This window comes from Camelus bactrianus, chromosome 13 (assembly GCF_048773025.1).
Source record: "Camelus bactrianus isolate YW-2024 breed Bactrian camel chromosome 13, ASM4877302v1, whole genome shotgun sequence".
Classification (NCBI taxonomy): domain Eukaryota; kingdom Metazoa; phylum Chordata; class Mammalia; order Artiodactyla; family Camelidae; genus Camelus; species Camelus bactrianus.
In genome coordinates, this window is record NC_133551.1 from 40,184,680 (window position 1) to 40,207,193 (window position 22,514).

Sequence of the window (22,514 nt, forward strand, 5' to 3'; positions counted from 1 at the left end):
TCGTGTCGTCTTCCTCACAGGTTGTGCTGGGTCACTTTAGCTACCATTCTGGGCTTGAATCTACATTTTAGATGTTGTAGCCACCAGACTGCATCTTCAGGGCAGCGCTACCTCTGGGGCTTCAGACCCACTATCTACCTGTCTCCTGGATGTCTCTATCTGGCCATCCAATGGGCTTTTCAAACTCAACACGTCCAAGACTGAACTCTTCATATGCCCCACCCACAGACCTGCTTCCCGTCCTGGGCTGACTGGCAGCCCCATGGCCCATGCCAGAAGCCTGGGCATCACCTTCGACACCCTCACCTCCTGTCGGCTACTAAGCCCAGGAGATTCTCATCCACCAGCTTGTCTCCACCTCACCAGCCCTAAAACCTCTCACCACACCTGCTGCTGGGCCCCCTCACTGTGATCCACACTTGCCTCTTCCACAGTGACCCCCTGAAGGCTCTTTCTGAAGCATAAAGAGAAGTCACCTCTTAGTTAAAGCCCCTTCTGGCAGGACAAAGACCAAACCTCTCAGCATGACACCCTGAATGGTCCAGCCTTAGTTGAGTAATTAACACCATCCCTGCTGTCTGAAACATATCCCACACCTGTCCCCAACCGCCCAACTCCTGCTTGAACTTCAGTTTAGACTTAGCCTCCTCCAGACCTCTAGACAGCTTTCCCTGACCACCTCCTATGCCATCCCACCCCACCCCACTGGGCTAGTTTAAATGCTCCCCATCCCTTCTAGATGCCCCTTTCGAAGCCCCATGATATCCTGTGTTGGACCCCTCTTGGGCTGTGCATCATAGCTCTCAGCCCAGTTTTTTTCTTTCTTTTTGTAAATTCTGGTAAAATATACACACTATTTATCAATTTTAACCATTTTTAAGTGTATGGTTCAGTGGCATTAAGTATATTCACACTGTTGTGTAACCATCATTACCATTCTTCTCCAGAACTTTTGCATCCTCCCCAAACAAAACTCTGTACCCATTAGGGAATAACTCCCCCTTGCACCTCCCCCCAGCCCTTGGCAACCACTGTTCTAGTTTCCAACTCTATGAAATCTGACTACTCTAGGTATCTCATATGAGTGGACTCATACAATATTTGCCCTTTTATGTCTGCTTATTTCACATAGCATAATGTCTTCCGGGTTCATTCATGTTGTAGCATGTGGCAGAATTGCGTTCCCTTTTCAAGGCTGAATAATATTCCATTGATTGGATATACCACATTTTGTTTTTCCAGTCATCTGTTGATGGGCATTTGGGTTGTTTCTTTTAGCTATTGTAAATAATGCTGCTATGATCATTAGCATACAAATACCTGTTTGAGTCCTGCTTTCAGTTCTTTTGGGTATATACTTAGAGGTGGAAGGAGTGGGTCTTATAGTAATTCTATGCTCAATTTTTTTGAGGAATCACTGTACCATCTTCCATAGTGGCTGCACAATTTTACATTCCCATCAACAGTGCATGGGTGCTAACATGATATTTTCTTTCCTTCTTTCTTTCTTCTTTCCTTCCTTTCTTTTTTTCTTTTTCTTTTCCTTCTTCCTTCCTCTCTCTCTCTCCCTCTCTCTTTCTTTCTCTTTATAATAGCCATCATAAGAGGTGTGAAAGTGGCAAGCCCATTTTGACTCCAGTCATTGCTACAGTAACCCGCTTCCTGAAGTGTTACTCAGCAGCACCTCCCCTCACCTGTGGGAAGGAGCTCTTGTTTTCTGCTCCAGGGTTTCTCTGATACCATGGTAAGGGACACCTGCAGAATCACTGAGTATTCTGTTCTTGCCACAGGGACTAGCTATCAATAACTCCACCTGGCAGGCTCCTCCCTGCTGCAGACTTCCCTTCCCAGCCTGGAAGGTTCTCCCTTTGCGTGGTTAACTCTCACACATCCTTTAGAACTCAAACGTCACCTCCACAGAGAAGCCCTCCCTGACCACCACCCCCTTCTCCATGGGATCATCCTCTACCTGGCACAGTTTGTCAGAACCTGTTTATCTGTATGCCCGTGGAATTAACCCTTGTCTTTCCCTCTGGGCTGTAAGCTTCCCATGGAAGGAGACAGTGACCATCTTGTTCACCATTGTATCCTTAGCGTCTACCACCATGCCCAGCCTATGCGGGATGTTCAGGAAGCCTATTAAGTGAATTATTTTATTCAATGTTTAACACATTTTTATTGAGCACCTGTTCCAAAAGTGGAGATAAAACTCCCACAGTGCTTAAATTCTAATGAGGGAAATAGGTAAGAAAAAATAAACAAACATATGTCAGGTGGTAATGGTTGCTATGGAGAAAAATAGAACAGGATAAGGGTGGAGGGTGGGGGCAGGTGCCATTCCACAGATTAGGGAGGGATGTTTGATCAGGGACCTAGAGGGAGTGAGGGAATGAGGAGAGCCTTGATCTGGGAGAGAGGGTTCCAGGCAAAGGGAACAGCATGGGCAAAGGTGTGGCAGGTGAGTGAAAACAGAGGCATGCTGGGCCCAGGCAGGGTAGAAGAGGGAACTGCACCCCAGAACTGGACATAGCAGAAGGCTTCCTGGCATCTTCTCCTTGCGTTTATCGGAATGAACTCAAGGCCAGGCACTCTGGGGAAGGGGTTGGGGAAATGCAGCAGGAACCTGGGAAGGACCACAGCCACCCCTGGCAAAACCTTGCCTTGTATTTTCTTGTGCTTACCAGTGTCCCTGGCTCAGGGCTGAGCACACAGTAGGTACTTTCTAGATAAAACTAAACTCATTCAAGGAATTGCCTAAAACCCATTTTGCTACAAGATGGCTCAGGACAAGTATACGTCCATGAGAAGACATTATAAAAACACATTTGATTTTAAACGTAAATCCACTTCCTTCTTCCTTAGCACCTGTTTGCTGGCCCTGCTCTACTAATAAAATCAGGAGTAATCATCTTTTTCAATTTGCAAAATGTTTCCCCAATTACTATCTCCGCTGAGCCTCCACACAACCTTCAAAGTACTAACTCTCTGTTGTCCAGAGGTATCAGAACCATAGGCTCAGCCAACACTGACAAACAGTCCAGCAAGTGAGTCCCCATCAGTTTCCTCATTTAACATCTTCATTTCATAGACGGATTCAAAGAGGGCATGTCATCTGCCCAAAATCCACTTCACCACGCTAAAGCCAGGTCTCTGGGCCCTGGATTCTGTACCCCCCAACGGAGGCCCCTGATGACCTTGGGGAAACTTCTAGTTAAACTGGGGCTGACCAGCCTGGGCCTGAGCATCCTTGGCCAGAGTAGCCCAGAGTGTTGACCAGAGGTGCCTCCTCGTGATTCCAGGGCCCAGTGTGCTGTGGGCGGGAGGTGGGATGGGCTGCAGGTTCAGTATCCACTCAAACAGCCTGGTGTTGGGGTGGGGGACAGGGGGACAGCCCCCAGCCTCCCAGCAGTTGTGGGGAACACAGAAATAGAGCTATGAACCTGAGAGAGGAAACAGGATCCTCTGGCATCCATGGCAAGCACAACATCCTGGGTTGTGCCTGTGGACCTGAAATTTCTTTCCTTTAAGTGCCATCTTCTGGAGGCATGGCCCCTACCAACCTGATCCCAGAGCCCAGGATTTCTGTCCTCCTGTTTCTGGCAGCCAAGTGAAGGAGTGGCCATTCTAGCCTATGCTTGGAATTCACCTCTCCTTCCCCTCTCCCACCTCACCTGCCTGTCCCTCCACATTCTGGTCACTCAGTTACTCACGTATATTTTCACCACTGTTGCCGGGCACTGGAGGTCCACAGGTGAATGACGATCATTCCCTGACCCAGAGGAGAGGCGTGCATGTTCCGGTGGGGGAAATGCACACGGGACCACACCTTTGCAGGCTGGCCAGCAGCAATCAGTCACGGTCAGGGAGAGGCACAGGGGTCACCAGGGGACACCTGGCCCAGACCAGCAGCTCAGCGAGGGCTTCCTGGGAAGACCTGCCCAGGCTGAATTTTAGAATATCAGTAGGAGTCTGTCACAAGAAGAGGCTTTGGGGCAGAGGATTTCACAGCAGTGCAAGCTCCACAGGATAAGGATTTTTGTCTGATTTAGTATCCAGTGCTAGAACAGTGCTTGGTTACATAGTAGATGCTCAATAAACATGTCCTGAATTTTTAAAAAAACAGGAAGGGAAGGAAGGAGGGAAGAAGGGAGGGAGGGGAGAATAGAGAGAGAGAAAGAGTGAGTGAGTCTAGGGTGGGTGTGTAAAATAATTTGATGTATTCTGGGAACTGAAAGTGCAGTGGTTCTAGGCTGCTGTAGTTTAGGCAGTGGGCTGAACTGGGGGATCGGCCTTGTCTAATCTTACTGTTGGTGGTGTCCATTTCTTATTTCCTTATGGGTCCCAGAGCTACTCTGGGGATGAGATCACTTTTTCCTCTCGTTCCCAGCAGCCCCTGGTCCTTTGAGTGTTAATGTGCACACAGGTATCGAATCTGCGCTGGGTGCTGGAGACACCGATGACACTGAGTTAGTCCTGCACACACAACCCCCCTCCTTCCCCACAGGGGGAGACAGAGAATAAACAATGGGCAGAATGAATGGGGAGCTCTGTGGAGGTTCAAGCAAAATGAGACCAAGCAGAGGGATAGAGGGATGGGTTTTGCCCCAGGAGTGAAAAGCAGAGAGCTTTTTGTGGAAGAAGAGGCATTGGAAGAAATGTTAGCCTTAAAGAATGATCAAAGAAGTGGGTTGGGTGGGAGGTACCCGAGGCAGAAAGACTGGGCCAGAAGATGTGGTCAGGGAAGGTAGGGACTTAGGGGAGCCAATGGGAAAGGTAGCCTTGGGGAAGGGATGGGGGACCTGGGCTAAGTGAAGACAGAAAGATTGCTCCCAAATTTCCAAGGGCAGATCTGGCAAGTTAGTCCCTTGGCTTCTCCACAGAGACGGAGCCATTCTGGGGTAGGGTGTTTGGACTTGCTTCTGATCTGACTGCATTGCATTTTGGATCATTGTGCCAGCAACTGCACAACTACTAGTTAGGGCTGCTGAATGGTCCTGCTTCCTGGGAACCATCAACTCTCCTCTCCCCAGCAGGCTGGGAGGCTAAGGCGCCCTCCCTTCTCCCTCTGCCTGGGCCCTCCCACTATCTTTTTTAGCTCCATCATGAACATACCAACATTTTGTGTCAAGCCCCAGCAAAGGGAAGACCACAGGGACAGAGTGCCTGGTACGGCATGGGTTCCCGAAGCATGCCACACTTGCTCTGGAAGGAGGTGCTGGTCCTTTTTTCAGGGTCAGGGGTGGGGAAAGAAAACTATAGAAAATTCTTAGTATCATAGAACTTCAGACTCTCAAGAGATATTAAAGGTCCTCCTTTCCCATTTGACAGATGAGGAAAATACACAAACAGATGTCTGTGCTGCAGCCCTGATGTTGACAGAGCATGGCCAACTTGAGAGAGACTGTAGTGTAGTAGGGCCAGAGAAGGGCAGTGTTTTCCTTTAGCCAGGACCTAACCCACACTCATGATACTCATAATTTGTGGGCCTTGCAGACCCAAGATGAGTCAGACTTCTTGTGAGTCAGTCTGTTGACAAGCCATTCCTGGCTGTTCCTAGCCCATCAAATATAGAAGTCCAGGGGAAGGGTAGGAACAGGCCAATTTAATTACTGTGGGCTCGAAGGTACCTTAAGTTAGCCCTATTAAATTAAACTGCCTGGGGGAAAAAAATAACTGTAATTATTTCCTTCTCTCCCCTATCGTTGTATTTCAACTCCCTCCCAACCTCCATGCTTCTCTCATTCACAAAACAACCTTAAACTAGGAGCTAGCACACAGACCAGAGACTAGCGTTCAGTGTTTCCCTTTTTCTGCCCCTTTCCCTGTGAGCTCTGGGTTCCCATAGAGAACGGAGTGCGTCGAGAGGCGTCCGCAGGGCCTGGCTGTATTCTAATTTAGGGAGGCTGTTACACTGAGTACAACATTATTTCAAAAATATACCCAGAGTCTCCTTCCTAAACCAATGCAGATCCGTTTGCAGCGGGTATTTCTTTTAAAAGCCCCTTTTCTCTCTTTGACAGATCAAAATAAGCAAACTTTAATGGTAGTGAATTATTCTTTATTTTGTTGAAATCTAGTTCTGAGTTTTCCTACTTGAAACGTGTTTTCCCCAGGACACTGACCTATCCTTTAATTGTTTGGTGCGAGGCATGTTAGGGGGAGGGGCGTTACTTGTTTATTGGAACAGCGCAGTTAAAAAAAAAAAAATCAACCTAGGCTAACAGTTTCAAGGCTCCCCTAAAGATGTATCCAAACAGGCAGCCAATCAGCGCTTACACAGCTTTTTCTGCTTGACTCTTTTAAAGAGACAGTGCCGACACTATTTTATCACATTTAAAGAGAACCGCGCTCTGAAAACAGTCTGAAAATGGGGGAGTCTTCCCCTGTTTGGCTGGTTTCTGGTCTTAAGAGTCTCTAATGAGGGACAATCAGTGTGTCCTAGGGGTTCTCAGCGTGGGCAAAAAGGAGTCAGCAGCAAATAGCTGGGTCACTCTGCCAGCCCCCCTCAATTTCCCATTGTACACCTGGGTCACTGACAATAGGAGCTTCCCCTCCCCCCACGCCTGACTCTCGTCCCCTACTCCCCAATATAGCTCCATTTATTTGAAGTTTGCAGATTTCTGTGGCGCGTATTCTGCGTCGCGGGGGACCCAGGTGACGCCCCCCTGCCCTGGAATGGCACCGTCTCTCGCGGAGAAGCCGAGGGGCTAACTTGCTAGGGGGAGGCAGACCTTGGAAATTTGGGAGCAGTCACTCTCCCTCCTTTTAGTCCAAGTCCTCTGTCCCTTCCCTCAGGCGCCCCAAAGCAGACCAAGGGCCATTTTCGCGCGGCTCCACTTTGGGGTTTTCCAAAGTATTTTAATGATCTAGTGAAGGAACAGCCGCGCGCCTCGGCGCTGGCTCTAGCCGCCCAGCTCGCAGCGTGGAGCCCCGAGCCCGGCGCTCCGAAGCCAGACTGGGCAAGACGGAGGACCGGGGGCGGGGCGGCCGAGGTGGGGGTGGGTGGGAGTCTGGGGAGGGGGTCGGGGTCGGAGCCCAGGGAGAGGGCAGGCGAGGGGGAGGGGGAGATAAGGGCTGGGCTGGCGCGGGCTGCGGCGGGGGGGAGGTGAGGGGCAGATAAGGGAGAGGGACGTGGCGGGAGGGAGCCCGCGGCGCTCCGCTCAGGGGTCCGCGCCCCCTCCCCTCCGACTATGCGGCAGCGCCGCCCCCCCTCCTGGCCCCCAGTGGTCCAAGCCGCGGAGACCGCGGGTGGGACCCCCTCCTCGAGGGGGCCGGGAGACCAGAGCTCCCCGGTCCTGATGCATGTCCCCTCCCCACATCTACAGAAAAAAGAAGCTCGCGCCCCCGGACACCCCCGGTTCGCCGCAGGAGCAGGGGCAGCGGCTCCTCGGAGGCGGCCGCAGCGGAAAGTGCAGCGGCCGGGCGCTGACAGGGCATCCCTCCCGCGCCGCCCCGGGCCCGCCCCCGCGCGCCGATTGGCGGAAGCGCCTATCAATCTCGGGACGTTGACGCCCGCTTCGCTCCCTCGCCCGGGTAGCCACGTTCGGTTGAGCTCCAAGTAGACCAGCGGCAGCGGCGGCGGCAGCGGTGCCGGAGGCGCAGAGGGCGGCGCAGGCGGAGCCGGGCGGGCGGGCGCGCGAGCGAGCCAGCGGGCAGCCGAGCCGGCGGGCGAGCGGCGGCGGCGGCACCGGCACCGCAGGCCGAGCCGGCGCGGGAGGAGTTCCAGGGCGATGGGGCCGCGGCCGGGGCTGACGCTTTGACAGCTGGAAAGAGCGCGGAGCCAGCGCCTGGGGGGGAGGGAGGGGAGCGCGGCGAGGAGAGCGCAAGCGAGTGAGCGAGAGAGCGCCGGGGAGGGGGCCGGGAGCGAGGGGGCAGCTCGGGAGCAGCCGAAGCGGTAGCGGCGGCGGCGGCGGCGGCAAGGCTCGGCGCTCTCCTCTGCAAACCATGTTTGCCAAAGGCAAAGGCTCGGCGGTGCCCTCGGACGGGCAGGCTCGGGAAAAGTAAGCCCTATTTTCCAAGTGGCGGCCGTGCCGCCGCCGGGCTGCGGGCGGGCGGTGGGAGGCAGGTGGGCGGCTGGGGGCTGCTGCGCTCCCGGCCCCGGCGCAGCCTGCCTGGCCCCTTCCCGAGGCCGCTGCGGGCGGCGTGGGAGGGCCCATTGTTGGGAGCCGGCGGAGGTTGGGGCGTCGGGGGGCGCCGCCGGGGGAGGGGGTACCTGGTGGCCGCCGGGCGTGCCGGGTTCAGGGGCCCGCGCTGAGGGGTGGGCGAGGTCCCGCGAGCGAGCCTGGGCGCCCGCCTCAGCCGGGGCGCTCTCCGCGGTGGCCACACTTTGCCCACCGGGCGCGGGCAGGGGGCGCGTGGCTTCTGCAGCCCCGAAGGCTCCTTTTGTCCGCCCGCGGCGTGAGGAGTGCGTGCCGGGGGCTTTGTTCGGCCGGGAGCGCTCTCCCTTCACTGCCCTCGGCCCCGCCGCCGGCCCCGCGCCCTCTTGGGGCGCTGGTCTGGGCAAGGACGGCGGCCCCGACTTGGCCCTAGGCTTGGGGGACAGTTGTTTGGGGGGAGATGGTGACCGTGGCGCTTTGCTGCCCTCTCCAGAGCGCGCTGAGCACCCCGGAGTCCAGGACTGAGTCTCCCTGGACCTTCACACCTGGGGAGAGAAGCCAGGAGCAGGTCGAGAAAAGGAACGAGGCTTTGGAGTCGGGTGGCTTGCCAGTTTGAGAGACCTAAGTGGGTTTGGCCCCAACGCTACTTGGAAGTTCAAGTTCGGGGCTGCTCTCCAGCTCCTAAGGCTTGAAGTAATGCGTCTCCTGGTACCCACCCTCTAACTGCTCACACCTGCGGCCCGAGGCAGGGCCGAGCTAGCCGCTCACCTCTGGTCAGGGCCACAATGGGACAGCGCAGACAGGGCTGGAAGCCGGCTGGCAAGGTCCAGGAGCGAGCGTCCGGTGTGATCTGACGCCTTCCCTCTTTCTCTGCTCTCTACCCACTTTCTAGGTTAGCTTTATATGTCTACGAATATTTACTGCACGTCGGAGCACAGAAATCTGCACAGACCTTCTTGTCGGAGGTGAGTGGAACTCCCCCCATCATCCAGTTTCTTGACACCCCTTTCTTTCCAGTATTCTTAGAGCCTTTGTTTTCTGGAGCAGCCACTGTGGCCACCATTTTGAATTTTTATCACCTTTTGGCATTTATTGTTAGTTGGTCTTCACAGCCTTTTGGCTCCAGGAAGCCCCCTGCTCACTCCTTCCCTCTGCTCCTCTAAGCTGTCTCTGCTCTCTCCTTTCCAGATTCGATGGGAAAAAAACATCACATTGGGAGAACCGCCTGGGTTTTTGCACTCGTGGTGGTGGTAAGTTTGTGTGATAGTTGTGTGTGTGTGTGTGTGTTTTGTTCTGAGCCCTGGGGTCCAAGTGAACAAAGATGAGAGGTCTGGAGCAGGCCCCCCATGCCTTGGCCCTCAGTGTTGCACAGAGCAGGGCATCTCTGGGCCCTCAGATCAGGACTGGCAAAGGAAGAAAAGAGCAGAAGAGGCCGGTGCCTAAAGTTTTTGCCTCCTCTTTCCCCTCCTGTTGAGAACCTACTAAATCCTGCCTGGTGTTTGGATAGAAAGTCCTTACACGTTTACATCTCACTCTGGGGCAGGGGCTTGAAAAAAACCTGGAAGGGTTTTTGTCAATTCTGCATGCTGCTTTAATTAGAGGGAGTGGGGGTGGGGCGGGGTGAGGTGGAAGGGATACCAGGTCTGTTTTACAACTGGCTTGTCCCTTTCTTTTTCTCCAGTGAGCTCAAAATCTTGAGAGAAAGTCTATGGGGGCCTTTTCCAGGCACCCTGAGAAAAAGCAAGAAGGGGCTGCCACTTCTTTTGAAGATACTGATTCAGACTGACTGGACCTCTCCCCTCCCCCAAACATCCCTAAAACCGCCAAGTTTCATTTTACTGAGACCCTGGCAGAGTGCCTGTAGTTGATGGTTGGGGGCTCTGTCTTGTCTGTGACCCTCTCCCAGGCCCCTGGGCCCTGCCTGAGTGGGACTACCACGGGTTTGCAGCCCACAGGAGGGAGGCTGAGGGTCAGCGGGAGCAAGTTACTGTAAGGACGTAAGACTTGGGTGTTTTGTGGGACCGATTGGTGGAGTCTTTGACATCCTTTTTTCAAAAGGAAAAGAGAGCAGAATGGCTTTTGATATTTTGGTGGAGTTCAGGAAGACAGAGTGCCCTGTCTTGGGATCTTAGTGCGTCTACCTGGCCACTGGCTCTGGTTACTGTTTCAAGTGTCTTTGAAATGCAGGGGGATGAAGTGTCTGTTCTAACTTGCAGAGAAAATGAGTTTTTAATTACTTCTGCCAACCTCAGAACTGCCTGAGTTGGAGGCATTTGGTGTGACGTAAGGATTCTACCTGTAGGAGTGGGTGGTAGATTTTCTGTGGCTGTTTCTGGAGAAGAGTGTGTGGTTGGGGTTGGAGGGTCTGACCATTGTGGATTTTGCAGAAACTAAGGCAGATGAGTAAAAGTCATTCAGAAGGGGCTGGGGAGTTTGTAGTGTTAGGAATCTTTAGTGTGTGGAGAAAGTAGTTAAATGTGTGCAGCTTCAGCAGACAGAAAGGAATGTTCTTGAGCCTCCCTCTGCAGCTAGTCAAAGTCCATGATTTTCCTCTTCTATCCATAATCCCCCCTAAACTTCTCCAGCCTTATCTCAGCCCCAGGAACTAGAGTCTGTGGTGCTGGGCTCAGGCAGCGGTGGCTCTGCGATTTGACACCGAGCAAATGACCACGGCTTTAAGGGTGGGAGGACTTGGTGGAGCTGATCTGAAGTGGGCCTGGCTGCGTTATTCAAGCACCTGGAGTGAGGTGCTTGTCTGATAACTGGAAGAGCTGGCAGCTGTGATGGGAACGGGAGCACTGGTCTGGGAGTCAGACTTCCACTCCGGTGCTCATTTTACTCTTCAGGCAGGTTCCCATCCCTCGGCTTGGGCTCCTGACCTGGAGAGGGTTCCTAAGGCCCCTTGTTAATACCAGTGACTGCCTTGTGTTTGAGTAGGGTTTTAGTGGTTGACAAAGGACTTGTATGTCTGTCTTCACGTAATACAAAGTGTTGGGGTGACCATACAAAATTGTGGAGGGGGATGAGGCAGGGAAATCTAGCCTCCCTACCTCCCATTTTTGCTGGACAGGTGGACAGGTGCCTGAGGAGGGCTCTTGATTTCAACATGAAAGGACAAGATACCTGGTCATCCATAACCTTGCCTTTGGCTAATTGATACATGTTCTTTGGTGGGTGGGGGGGGAATGGTTCTTGTATAAGAATACCTTGGGGGAGGGCCTGGGTGGGAGTGGGGTGAGGTGGCAGGGTTGGGGGTGTGAGCTGTGGGATTAAGGACTTGTAGGTTCTCCTTTATTGCCAGAGTCACCAAGATTGCTGCACGTATGAATCATTGTCCTGACGTTGACAATTTAACCTTTTTATGAAAAGCGGCCATTTGGGGTGGGGGTGGGGGGAATAAATGGAGCACAGACGAGACAGGCATGGATTCTCATCCAGATTTCTACCTGTCCCATCTGGGCATCCGTGAGTGGGTTGTACTTAACTCCCCGAACTTCGGTTGCCCCATATATAAAGAGGATAAAATCACCTACCTTACAGCACTATGGTAGTTACAGCCATGCCATGGGTGTGAGGCATCCCACACATGGTAGATGCCTGATAGAGGAAAACTATTACTCGTATTCCAAATAACGGGCTGTCAGAAGAGGTTGGGTCCATTTTGTTTTCTAGGCTGAGTTTGCCTAGTGAAGGCTGGACTGGTGGGATTGAGCTTTGGGGAGACCTGGTGCAGTTAGCACCATGCATTGTACACTTGCCATTGGGCGCACAAGTAATAATTAGTAACCTGATCTTATTTTATTTTTCGACTTGCAGTGTATTTTGGGACCTTTACTGTGCAGCTCCTGAAAGGCGAGACACTTGTGAACATTCAAGTGAAGCAAAAGCCTTTCATGATTACGTGAGTAACAAATTTTTAATCCTGGCAATAATTATAGGGTTGGATAGCTCTAATTTCTTTAGTACCAAAAGCAAATACACAGCAATTGGCAGTGGTCTTTGTTTTCTCCTTGCCTTTCTTTCTGTTCTCCCCACCTCCCTGCTGCCCTCGCCCCATACCCTCTTCTAGCAGCGTTCTGACTTGGTGAACGGTATTTCATGATGTTGTAATTATGCAAAAGAGCATAGATACCTGTCTGGAGAATTAAATGGCCTTGTGCAGGGTTCAACCATGTGGGGTTTATGTTCTGGTTGGGTAGTCAGCTAGGAGGGGACTGAGCCTCGTTGGTGCTGATTTATGAAGTTGACCGTAGCCAAGAAAAGTAAAGGCAAATATGAAACTTGTGCTTTGGAGTAGGAGTGCTTGAGTGAGAATTTGGTGAATTGGATTCTTGCATTACTTTCCAGGGAGTGATCTTTCAAATTACGTTTTGGGGTGTGTGTATGTTTTTGTGGGGGGGGGGGCTCATGTTATGTCCATTGAGAGGGTGTATACTTTGAGGTCCTTGGCTGGTCCGTGATCCAGTGTTCCAAATGTTCTTATGAAGATAGTTTCATCACATTGTAATGCTTTCTACTCTATCATTCGCTCTCTACCTGAATAAGTTTCTTAAGATTTATGAAACACTTATAAGAGAGATATCTGCCACGTGTCCATTTCCCATTGTGATCCCCTTAAAAAAAATTGGACTCCAGCTGGGTTGGAGTCAGACTTAAGATTGATGAAACAGGTTAGGATCTGGGGGAGATGCAGAGGGAAATAAATGTCTGAAGATCTTCCCAGCCTCCTTCCAGTCTTTGCTTTCTGGTGGCCTTGTAGAAGGTTAAGTGTGTATGTACCTGTATGTGTGTGCGCAGTGCACATTAGAGGTACTTGATTTGATCTTGCATGTCTGCATGAGGTAAGGAGGAATGGTTCCCAAGTTCTAGGGCATGGAAGTTGGTTTTTTGAATGTCATCAGGGCCCACCCACTTGGTCAGGCTGTCTATATTCCCTGCATGCAGCTTGCAACTGGCCTAGGAGACCAGAACCCATTTGGTTGAATTTCATAAAGTGGTCAAATCCCCTGCCATGAATATCTTTATGGTGAAAATTTCTCCTTGTAAGACAAGGTGTTAGAGACTCAGCTGGAGGCTCACTGGTTCTGAGAATATTCACTGTGTTGAAATTTTGCTATGACTGTAAAGTTAATATCCTTGGAGTGGAATGCTGAGGAAATCGACCAATTCTTGTGCCCTCTTTCAGGGCTGAAAAAGAGAAGCTGGTGAATGGTACTTACGGCCTGGTAAACTTTTGGTAGTAAAAGGTGAGAGGACTGGTTCACTTGTGATGTGGTTCTTCTGGGAAAATCCGTGGTGACGATCATAGGGTTTCCTGAGCTGGAGGCTGGGGGAGGAGGCTAAGAGGTATATTAGCCATGTAAAAATAGTTTGGTGAATTTGACCTTTTTACCTAGTAAAAATTGTGTGTGTTTTAACTTAAGGACGGCCAATTCCTGTGTGGCCTGTATTCGACTGCTATGCAAATGATTTCATTTTAGAGTGGGGAGGATGGGTGGATGTGCCTATTTCAAGCCACTTTCTTTTTCTTTTTCTTTTTTTTTTCTTTTTTTAGTTAAAAATTTTTTTAAACGGAGATACTGGGGATTGAACCCAGGACCTTATACATGCTAAGCACGCGCTCTACCACTAAGCTATACCCACTCTCCTCATCTTACATCTTGATGTAAGATGTCTTTGCTGTCTTTCAGAGAAGTTAATGGTTTTTAACTAAGTTTAGCACTCTAGTAAATAACGTGAGACTGGCAATTGGTAGTTTGATCTACCATCTTGAAACAGTCTGGTGGCAGTGAATGTTTGCATGGGTTTGCTTTCAATAATCTGTTAGGAATGGCAGCAGAATTGTGTGATAGATTGTTGAGGTTGATGCAGACATTTAGAAGATGCTACCAAGAGCTGAAGCCACAGTGATTGAGGCCCAGGATTCACAGATTTGGGGATTGAAACCCTTGGGATCCACTTGGTGTCTTGTGGCCTGGGAGTCAGTTCCCGTGAGAGGAGGGTGGAGTGATGATGAATGGGGACAGGAAGGAGTTAAGGGGTGGCACTGAGTTGTAGGAGTGGCAGAGAAGCAATTGGAAAATTAAAAAATACTTAAGAAAATGAAGACAGGGAATCCTCCAACCTTCATGCGTTCTCTCCATTCCCATGGCTGCCATCTAGTGAGCCCTCATTCCTTCTGACTAGAGTGAGTTACTGCTCTGTGCCTCTTTCTGAACTCCCTTCCTCTTGTCTGGAACAAATGCCTCTCTTACCCGTTCACATCCTATCCATTTTTTAACTTCTCCTTCATGAGGGCTTTGATGATAGTTTGCTGCACACTCTGATCACTCCTTCATTTCAGTGTCTGTACAGACCACCTATTCAGAGCCTTTGTTGGCGCAGCTTTCCATGTGCTGGGCCCCTGTGCTGAGTGCTAGGTTCAGTCTCTCATTTCAGGCTGCCAGTGGCCCTGAGAGAGAAGGCATGTGTTTACTCCACTTTGCAGATGAAGAAGCTGAGGCACAGAGAGGTAATCATAGCTGATAAGAATTAGGATCCAAACAGGTCGTAACTGACTCCAGAATCTTTGCTCCTAACACTGCCGGGACCTGGCCCCATAGGTGCCTGGCAAATGTCACCTGTTTGCACCCATTTCAGCTAACTTCTCATTCAGATTTGTCTTTCTAACCACAGCTTATTAATTTTTTCCATGCCAGATGCCATTCATCTGCAGAGCTATTCATTTCTGTAGCTCCCATAATACCTTGCACGTAGTAGGCACACATACTAGTTGAATGGATTAAGGAATTATGGGTAAGAAAAAAATAATCTGGGATCAGTGAGTAACCTGCTCTGGAGTAGTCAGTGGACTGTTGGAAGATGTTCTTGCAGTGACTTCGTTTTTGCTGGGCCATCTTGAGCCAGGTGATTTTAATGTGGGTTAACTAGTTACCTCAAATCCTTTATAGAAGATAAAATGGAGTGTAAATAAGAGCGCAGTAACTGGCCTTCTGTTTTCCATCAAGGAGAGTCATAGATTCTCATGATTTGTCTGTACCGCTCAGGTACCCGCCGGGCCTTGGTGGGTAGTAAGTAGTGAGTGCATGTCGGGGGTGGATGAGGAGGGACTCCCAAGGGGCTGGGAAGGACCTTGTCCAGGAAGATCTGGGTCTCAGCTCTCCTAGGGAAATTAATTTGTATTCCTGGGTCAGGGGTCAGGTGATCTCAAAGGCGTCTCTCTGGTCCAAGCCAGGCTTTAGGGTCTGGAATGAACCAGGTGACTCAGTGGGGAGAGGTTTAAATTTCTTCGATTTGGTGAGTTTTTATTTGAGTCACAGTCCATTCTCCCCCACACACCTGGCAGCTTCAGTTTGCTTGGCTCATTGTGTGTAAGCCCCAGGGCCCTGATGTTGACCACACACGATGCTGAGCATTGTGGGGTTCAGTACCCGGAATGGACTTTCTGAGAAATTGGTTTGCCTTACATCAGAAGAGCCCTGAGGCCATGGGAGGAGGCTCACAGGGCCCCTACCTGTGGTTTCCTTGCTGTTACCCTCTGGCTGGAGCAGTGGTTCTCAGAGTGCTGATGAAGCCCTTGGGTCCCATTGTCTGCCTTCTCTTAGATGCTGATGTCTGTCTGGTCTTGGCCTTCCATGGAGTGGACACTCCCAACTACCAGCTCAGTGGCCTCTGAGTTGAAGGTGTTGGAGAGCAGTGATGCTTATGTTGCTGTACTTCTCATAACACTTTTTCAATACATGATTGTGGTTGGGTTTTAGTATTGAACCTCATCCCCATTTTGCAGATGAGGAAACTGGGGCCTGGAGTTTAGGTGGCTTGTCCAAGGGCATGTAGCCAGGAGGTGGCAGAGCTGGGACTAGACCCCGGTCTTTCAGATTCTGCCTCTCAGCTTTTGACAGCCCTCATTTGATACAGAACTTCTGTGAAACAGGGGAAGGTATTTGCATTTGATCCAAAGTGTGCCCATATATAGTCACTGAAGAAATGAATTTAGCAGAGAATTAAACTGAAGCCCCTGAGAGGTGAATTTCAGAGTCACTGGCAGAGGTGGGACCTGAGTCCCAGGAAGGGAGTTTGCTATGGTGTGGTGGCTCTTTTGGCAGGGAAGATGTGATAAACGCTATGGCCTTTCTTCCCAGAAAACACACATGTCCCCCAGGGAGACTTTGTACGTGATTTCAAGAGGTTCATGGGCTGCTATCCCACGCCCCTCTGGGATCCCCAGGGAAGAACTTGGGGTGTGTGGTGAATGTGGAGTCCCATGGCTTTGGTGAGTCTTGAGCTTCAGTTTCCCTGCTCTGAAGACCTGAGGTCCCTTTCAGCTCAATCTCAAGCCAGTGGGGTTGGCTCCCTTTACCCCTGGCTCCCCCCAGCAGGCCTCTGCTGACCCCCATCCACCCCCAGCTCTGAGCCTGTGTCTCCAGGTGGGTTGGTTCAAGTTAGAGAGTGCCCCAGAGTCCTGGGCAGCATGGACGGGAGCCGAAGTATTTGTGGCTCTGTGGCAAGGGTCCAGCGTCCTTGGTGGGTTTGAAATAGCAACGTGATATTTGAGAGGGCTCGCCTTGGATGTGCTGAGCTGAGACTCCTGCCAGGCGGGGAGTGTCCACGCCTGCCAGAACCCTTTGGGGGCAGGGGCCTGTGAGGTTGGGGCACGGGCAGGAGCAGGAGGAGGAGGCCGCAGATGGGCTCCGAGTAGCTAGGGGCGTGCTCTCCCCCGCGATAAGCCAGCCCAGCTATCTGCCCAGAGGTCCTGGCAAGTTCACAGCGTTGCCTTTGGCTGTGACCCTTGGCACTCTTGTGTGGCAGATTATAAAAACAAAACACACACACAGTTGTTTCTTTCCTCATTTGCCTTGGAGCCCAGACTGTGTGTTACAGTCTTTCTTTGGACTCCCACCCTGTTTGCTGCAGTTCCTCTTAACCCCAGAGGCTGCCAGACTCATCCATCGGTCGCTAATTAAACACTCAATGAGTAACTGGGATTGCGTTTTGCCAGAGCCTGGGCAGTGTGGTGGCCACCTTAATGGGTTTCAAGTGGCGGCGAGACCCCAAATTGCAAATCCTTGCCTTTTATTTCAAGGCGGGAGGTGGGGCGGGGAGAATGATGGGGACCCAAACAAAGTTTTTGGCAGTGGTCACTTCATTTGAACTCCAAGACCAGCCGTGTGCTCCAGCCTGTGCATAATACCATCTTTGTTAGCTAAGCATTTACAAACTTGGACCAAGAGTTAGCTGCGTGCCAGCCACCACTCTGAGGGAGCCGGGAGACTCCCAGGTCTCTCTGCAGCATCCCTTAGGCCGTCTTGATTTTCTAAGGAAAGCAGGTTCTCTCGTGGGGACCTCAGGCCAGCGCTGTCTCACCTTCTTCCCTCAACCTCCCTGCCTCTGGGTGAGTATGTGTGTGTTAGCTTAAGAGGGAGCAGTGGAAGGGAGGTGTGTGTGCTTGAGGGCCTGTCAGCCAAGATAACAGAAATGTTACACTAGCTGTAGCCTTTATAATAGTGTCTAGGGCTTAGAGTATTTAGAAAAATTAATCTTTTTTAGCTTGGTAATAATTCTGACCACGGCACAAGTGCATTAGACGATTCACATAAACTTCTTTAATACATGTTGCTGGGAGCTTACAGCAAATAGATAATAAAGATTGTTTGTTTTCAATTCACCAGGTTAATGGGGTTTTCTCTAGCCTTGGCAAGATGAGTTTTAGGAATGTTTCTCTCCTGTGTTACGCTTTTTCCCCCTCTGGGCCCTTGAGTCCTCTGGATTTTTGAAGGGTTTGGACCCTGACTGGTGGCCAAGACACCTGAGTTCCAGTCCCCCCACGTTGTCATTTTCTGGCAGGGCGGACTTTTTTATCCTCGATTTCCCCTTTGTAGAGTGGGGAAATGGTGATTGCTTTGTGGGATTGTCGTGAGGGTTAAGTGGGGTTATATATGTCAAATGGTTGTCTCTCTATGGCCACTGCTTGAGAAACTTCTTAACTTTCCCATTACAGCCCTAAAATTTTCCCCTAGACCTTTTAATATGATGGAGATAACAGCATATTTCTCTGGGAGAGCCAGTTAACCCTAGGGAACTGGACGTTTGAATTTCCCAGTGATGCCCTCTGGTACCTGGGCTTCTCTGATGTGTCATGGAGTCCTCCCCTCGATACTAGCGTCTGGTCTCACACCCACACCCCTACCAGGGGCAGAGCAGGTGCTCCTGCCACAGGCTGGCATTGATAAAAGCTCCCCTGAGACGCCTCTGCCCCTTATCTGTGTTGGACAGAGTGGTCCTGTCCTGCTCCTGTGTGTGGCTACCGCATAGCTAAAGGGGAAGAGCTTGCAACTTGGCAGGAGCAGAAACCTGGATTCAAATTTCGGCTTCACACCCCTTGTTAGCTGAGGGGGGGCAGTCCTCACTTCTCAAAGTCCATTCTCTTGCCTGTGGGGTGGACACAAGGGTTGTCCTTACTCAGCCCACCATGGGCATGGCATGAGAAAGGCATGGAGAACTGTCCAGGAAGATTAGTTGTTCTGCACAATGCTGGGTAAATGCTTGCAGTGGTGACCAGGCTTGAAAGCCCCACAGTCAGGGTCTTGCCTTCGTCCTCTTTGGTACATACGTTGCCCTGGTCAGCCTTGAGCCTCACTTTTGGTTGGAGCAAGGAGTTCCAAAAAAGGGCCTTAAGGAGAAGGTGAGCTTGGGAAGGGATGTGTCGGCCATTGTAGGTCCACGCCAAGCTGCTTCTGGGCACATGGGCTGCTATCTCTTTTGACTTCCTGCAGTGAGCCTAAGGCCTTGGTCAACCAGCCACCAGACCAGGAGCAGAAGATGCTGACAGGTTTCAAGGTGTTGATTCAGTCTGATTACTGAGTGCCTGCTCCACTCAGTGTCTAGTGGAAGAGACAGATGCAGCCCAGGATGTGATAAGTGCTGAGAAAGACTTGTTCTTTGGAGAGACAGGGTGCAGAGCATCACGACAGGTGGTGGGAGTAGGTAAACAGCCCTGCCCCCGAGCGGTGTCCAGGAAGGGTGTTAGTGTAGGATGTGTAGATTGCAGGGTTACAGGTAATGGAACTGGAGGTCACCTAGTCATCTTACCAGGAGGTAAACTGAGACCTGGAGAGGAAAGATGCCCTCCCTGAGATCATCAGTAGGACTCAAACCTGTAAACCGTATTAGGGTCCAGGGCCCTATCTTATGCCCTGTGCTGCCTTGCTGCGCTTACAATCTGTGCAAACTTGGGCACCTTAATTAACCTCTCTGTGCCTCAGTTTCCTCAGGTGGAAAATGAGGTTAATAAAGCACATCTGCCTTGTGTGGCACATCTGCCAGTTGTGTGTGCACACACGCACACATGATATGTAGTCTGCCTGGCACAGCACAAGGGCCATATAAATGTGTGCTGTCGTTCTTACTGTGTCACTTCAGGCCCAGTATGAGTCCTGGCTTTGTGGTAGCCAACAGGGGAGCAGCAGCAGAACGGTGCTGGTGTGAGAGATGTGTGCCTGGGACCTGTGAACCACCTGTTGGTTGATTACTACTCTGGATCCCTGGTTTTGAATTCACCTTCTCCATGCATCATTGGGTAATTGGGGATGAGGTTTCACATGTGCAGCATTTGAACCATCCCCGCTGCTCTTGTGAGGATGCACTGGTGACGCGTGGACCCTTCTGGCTAGCACCAGCCTTTGTAGTTCAGTCAGTGTCCGTTTTCTCCTCTTGTAGTCAGCTCCTGTGCCCAAGGAATCTGGAACTCCCCAGGCCGCCTCTCACCCTCCTCTGGTGTCCCTGTTTGGTATCTGAGATGGGTTTTTTGCTCCCCTACTAACCAGCCCTGCCATAGAGCAGATGCCAGCCTGGAATGTGGCTGCTCCACCAGGCCTGCCAGGACCACCCACAGGGGGACACCCACCTTTTCTTCTCCCTGCTGCCCTCCAGGAACTCTGTAACTTTTACTCGTTTCCTGCTTGCTCCCTGGAAGGAGAGTGATTGAGGTCAAGGTTGCATTTCTCCCCTTCCCTCTTCTAGATTGAAAGCTCTTGAGGGCAGGAGCCCATATCATCACCCCTTTTCTGCTGCCCCTGCTCCTGCGGCCTGTGGCAGAGTTTTGTGTAAATCCTGAGGGTGGTGAGCTAGGCTCTCAGCCTGGAGGAGTGAGAAGGGTCTGATCCCTGCCCAGGGATCAAGCGTGTTAAGTACATGTTTTAAGGGAGACGGACAAGTGACGAATGGTAGCGCGTTGTTTTGCAAACTGAGTTGTAACCCATTAGTGCCTCGTGAAATCAACTTAGTGGGTCACGACTGGCAATTACAGAAAAAGAAACTCTGTATGGTGCAGAGTAAACATATGCATTGTTTCGGGAAACTTCTGTTTTCAGCGGTTTATGGGTGTCTATAGATAAACATGTGCCCCGGGTTTTGTATATAAAATTTGCCTAATTGTGGGCCTCATTCTAAACTTTGAAAGCTACTGGCCCAGAAAGGGCCGAAGTTGAATCATGGGTCCTGCAGGTTGTGTGACTCTGGCCAAGTGTCAAGCGATTTCTGACCTTGGTTTCCTGATTGGTAATAAGGAGTCGTTTCCACCTCCAAGGGTTCTCTAGAGAATTGATTCCCTGCTTTGCTTCCAGTGGGGCCTGGAGGTTCCTGGGCACCTCTGCCTTTGGTGTTTGCGGCCCTGTTCTCAGTGCATCGAGCCTATGGGAGGTGCACGGCAGACGCTTGCTGAGTGCTGCACAAGCAGTGGCTCCCACTTGAAGTCTGCTGCTTGTCCCTGCTGAGGGGCTGAGGCAGCTCCTCCTGCCTGTCTGCAGTTGAGGTGGGGGTCCCTGGCCCCCTGTTAAGGTGTGGTCTGAACATCTGCAGGGCTCAGACTCCAGCCATGACAAGAATCTCAGGAATAGGTCTCAGGGCATCTTTTCTGACCCAGGTTGGCCCAGCCTCCCAAATTCCCTGTCCCCTCCTGGTGACAGCTGTTTGCACAGCTCTGAGGCGGGCTTTGTGTCCGGCATTCTTTGTGTATTTGGGTGAAGCTCCTGACATTTCACTTCTGTTTTACAGTCCTCTGACCTTAAGAAGCACAGCTACTCCCTGGGGCCCCTGTCTGAGGCTTTCCTCTGATCCTTCTCTCCCAGTCACAAAAGGCTGTTTGAGAGAGCCGTCTCTGGGGTGGCAGACCTCCCTCTGCCGGGATGCTAGCTGCAGCTTTATGAGCTCTTGGGATGGACAGAGTGTGGCTTTGCTGACTGGTGCAGGACAGGTCTGCAGTTGGCTGGGGGGCAGTAATTCCTGGGTGCCTGTTGCATGCATGTCCTGTACTGGTTAGTAATGGGAATAAAGCATTGTTGTGGACAGCACGTGGGACTTGGACTTGGATGGTCGGGGTTCAAGTTCTGATTCTTTTGGGTGGCCTCGGGTAAGTCATTTGGCCTCTCGGAGCCTTGATTTGTTCGTCTGTGGTATGAAGGGATACGAAATAAAGCTTGGCTTTTTTCTGCCTCTCAAGCTTTATTTTGAAGCTAGGTGCGAACATATAAAATTGGTTTATAAATTATGGTCTGTTTCAAATGTGAACAGATCATCAAATCATAGAACATGTATCAAGAAAGAGCCTCTCAGTTTACAGATGGGTAAACTGAGGCCTGAAGTAGGGTGGTAACACAGCAGGTCGTGGCCATGCAGAGGGCCTCTGGCCTGAGAATACCTCCACTTGGGAGGTTGGTACCTGGGTCTGTGCCTGTGCCACCCAGTGGGAGTTCTGCTGCTTTCCTTCTGGGGATGCTGTGGGCTTCCCAGGGTGCCATCCGACCCCGCCGCCTGTGCTGAGGGGCAGACGACCCAGCAGGTAGGCCTGGTGCTGGTGTGTGCACGGCCGCTGTCTTCTGGCTGTCTTTTAGAAGCCTTCCAGCAGCAAGTGTTGTCCTCTCTCCAGAGGCCCTTCCTCTTGGCAGCGCCCACTCGTGTTACACGAGGCTGTTCTGGCCACAGCTCTGGGTGCAGGTTTCGAGGCAAGTCCCAGGCTGCGGAGCTGCTTCAAGCAGGGGTTTTACAGCAGGACGGGGAATTTCAGCCACCACGTTACCTATGAATTGGCCAATTGATGGTTTCAGCAGAGCATTTCAGCATCAGGGAAGCCAATACAATTTGAGTTAGTTGTGATGGCTGCCACTTTAAATACCACGGTGAGTTTCTGTCAGCGAGCTAATGCGCAGAGGAGGGAATTGCAGAAAACCTGATCACCAGAGCTCCAGTCGATGCTGACCCCGAGCTACAGAAAATGAACTTAAATCTAGTTGGCTGTCGCCGCATGCTGTCTTTAGCATTATTTTGCTAGCAGCATCTTTGTCAAAGGGAACTTGAAGAGAAGAGGGGGTGCAAATCACCATGTTTGGCTGTGGCCCCCAGGATTTTAGGGAGTGGCAAACTTTC

General features: G+C 51.3%; 1 protein-coding gene across 2 annotated transcripts in view; it reads left to right on the top strand.

Moving 5' to 3' along the window:
- The first annotated feature begins 7,635 nt into the window (after positions 1-7,635).
- The window catches only part of SSBP3 (single stranded DNA binding protein 3), a 157,837-nt gene continuing 142,958 nt past the window's right edge, over positions 7,636-22,514 (top strand). Inside the window, exons 1-4 of one of the 2 annotated variants that reach the window (XM_074376424.1) lie at positions 7,636-8,000; positions 8,989-9,061; positions 9,285-9,346; positions 11,913-11,997. In XM_074376424.1, coding sequence (XP_074232525.1) covers positions 7,945-8,000; positions 8,989-9,061; positions 9,285-9,346; positions 11,913-11,997 — 276 coding nt within the window. In that variant the 5' untranslated portion in view covers positions 7,636-7,944. The remainder of the gene's footprint in view (positions 8,001-8,988; positions 9,062-9,284; positions 9,347-11,912; positions 11,998-22,514) is intronic. The other variant, XM_074376425.1, reaches the window with a different exon arrangement.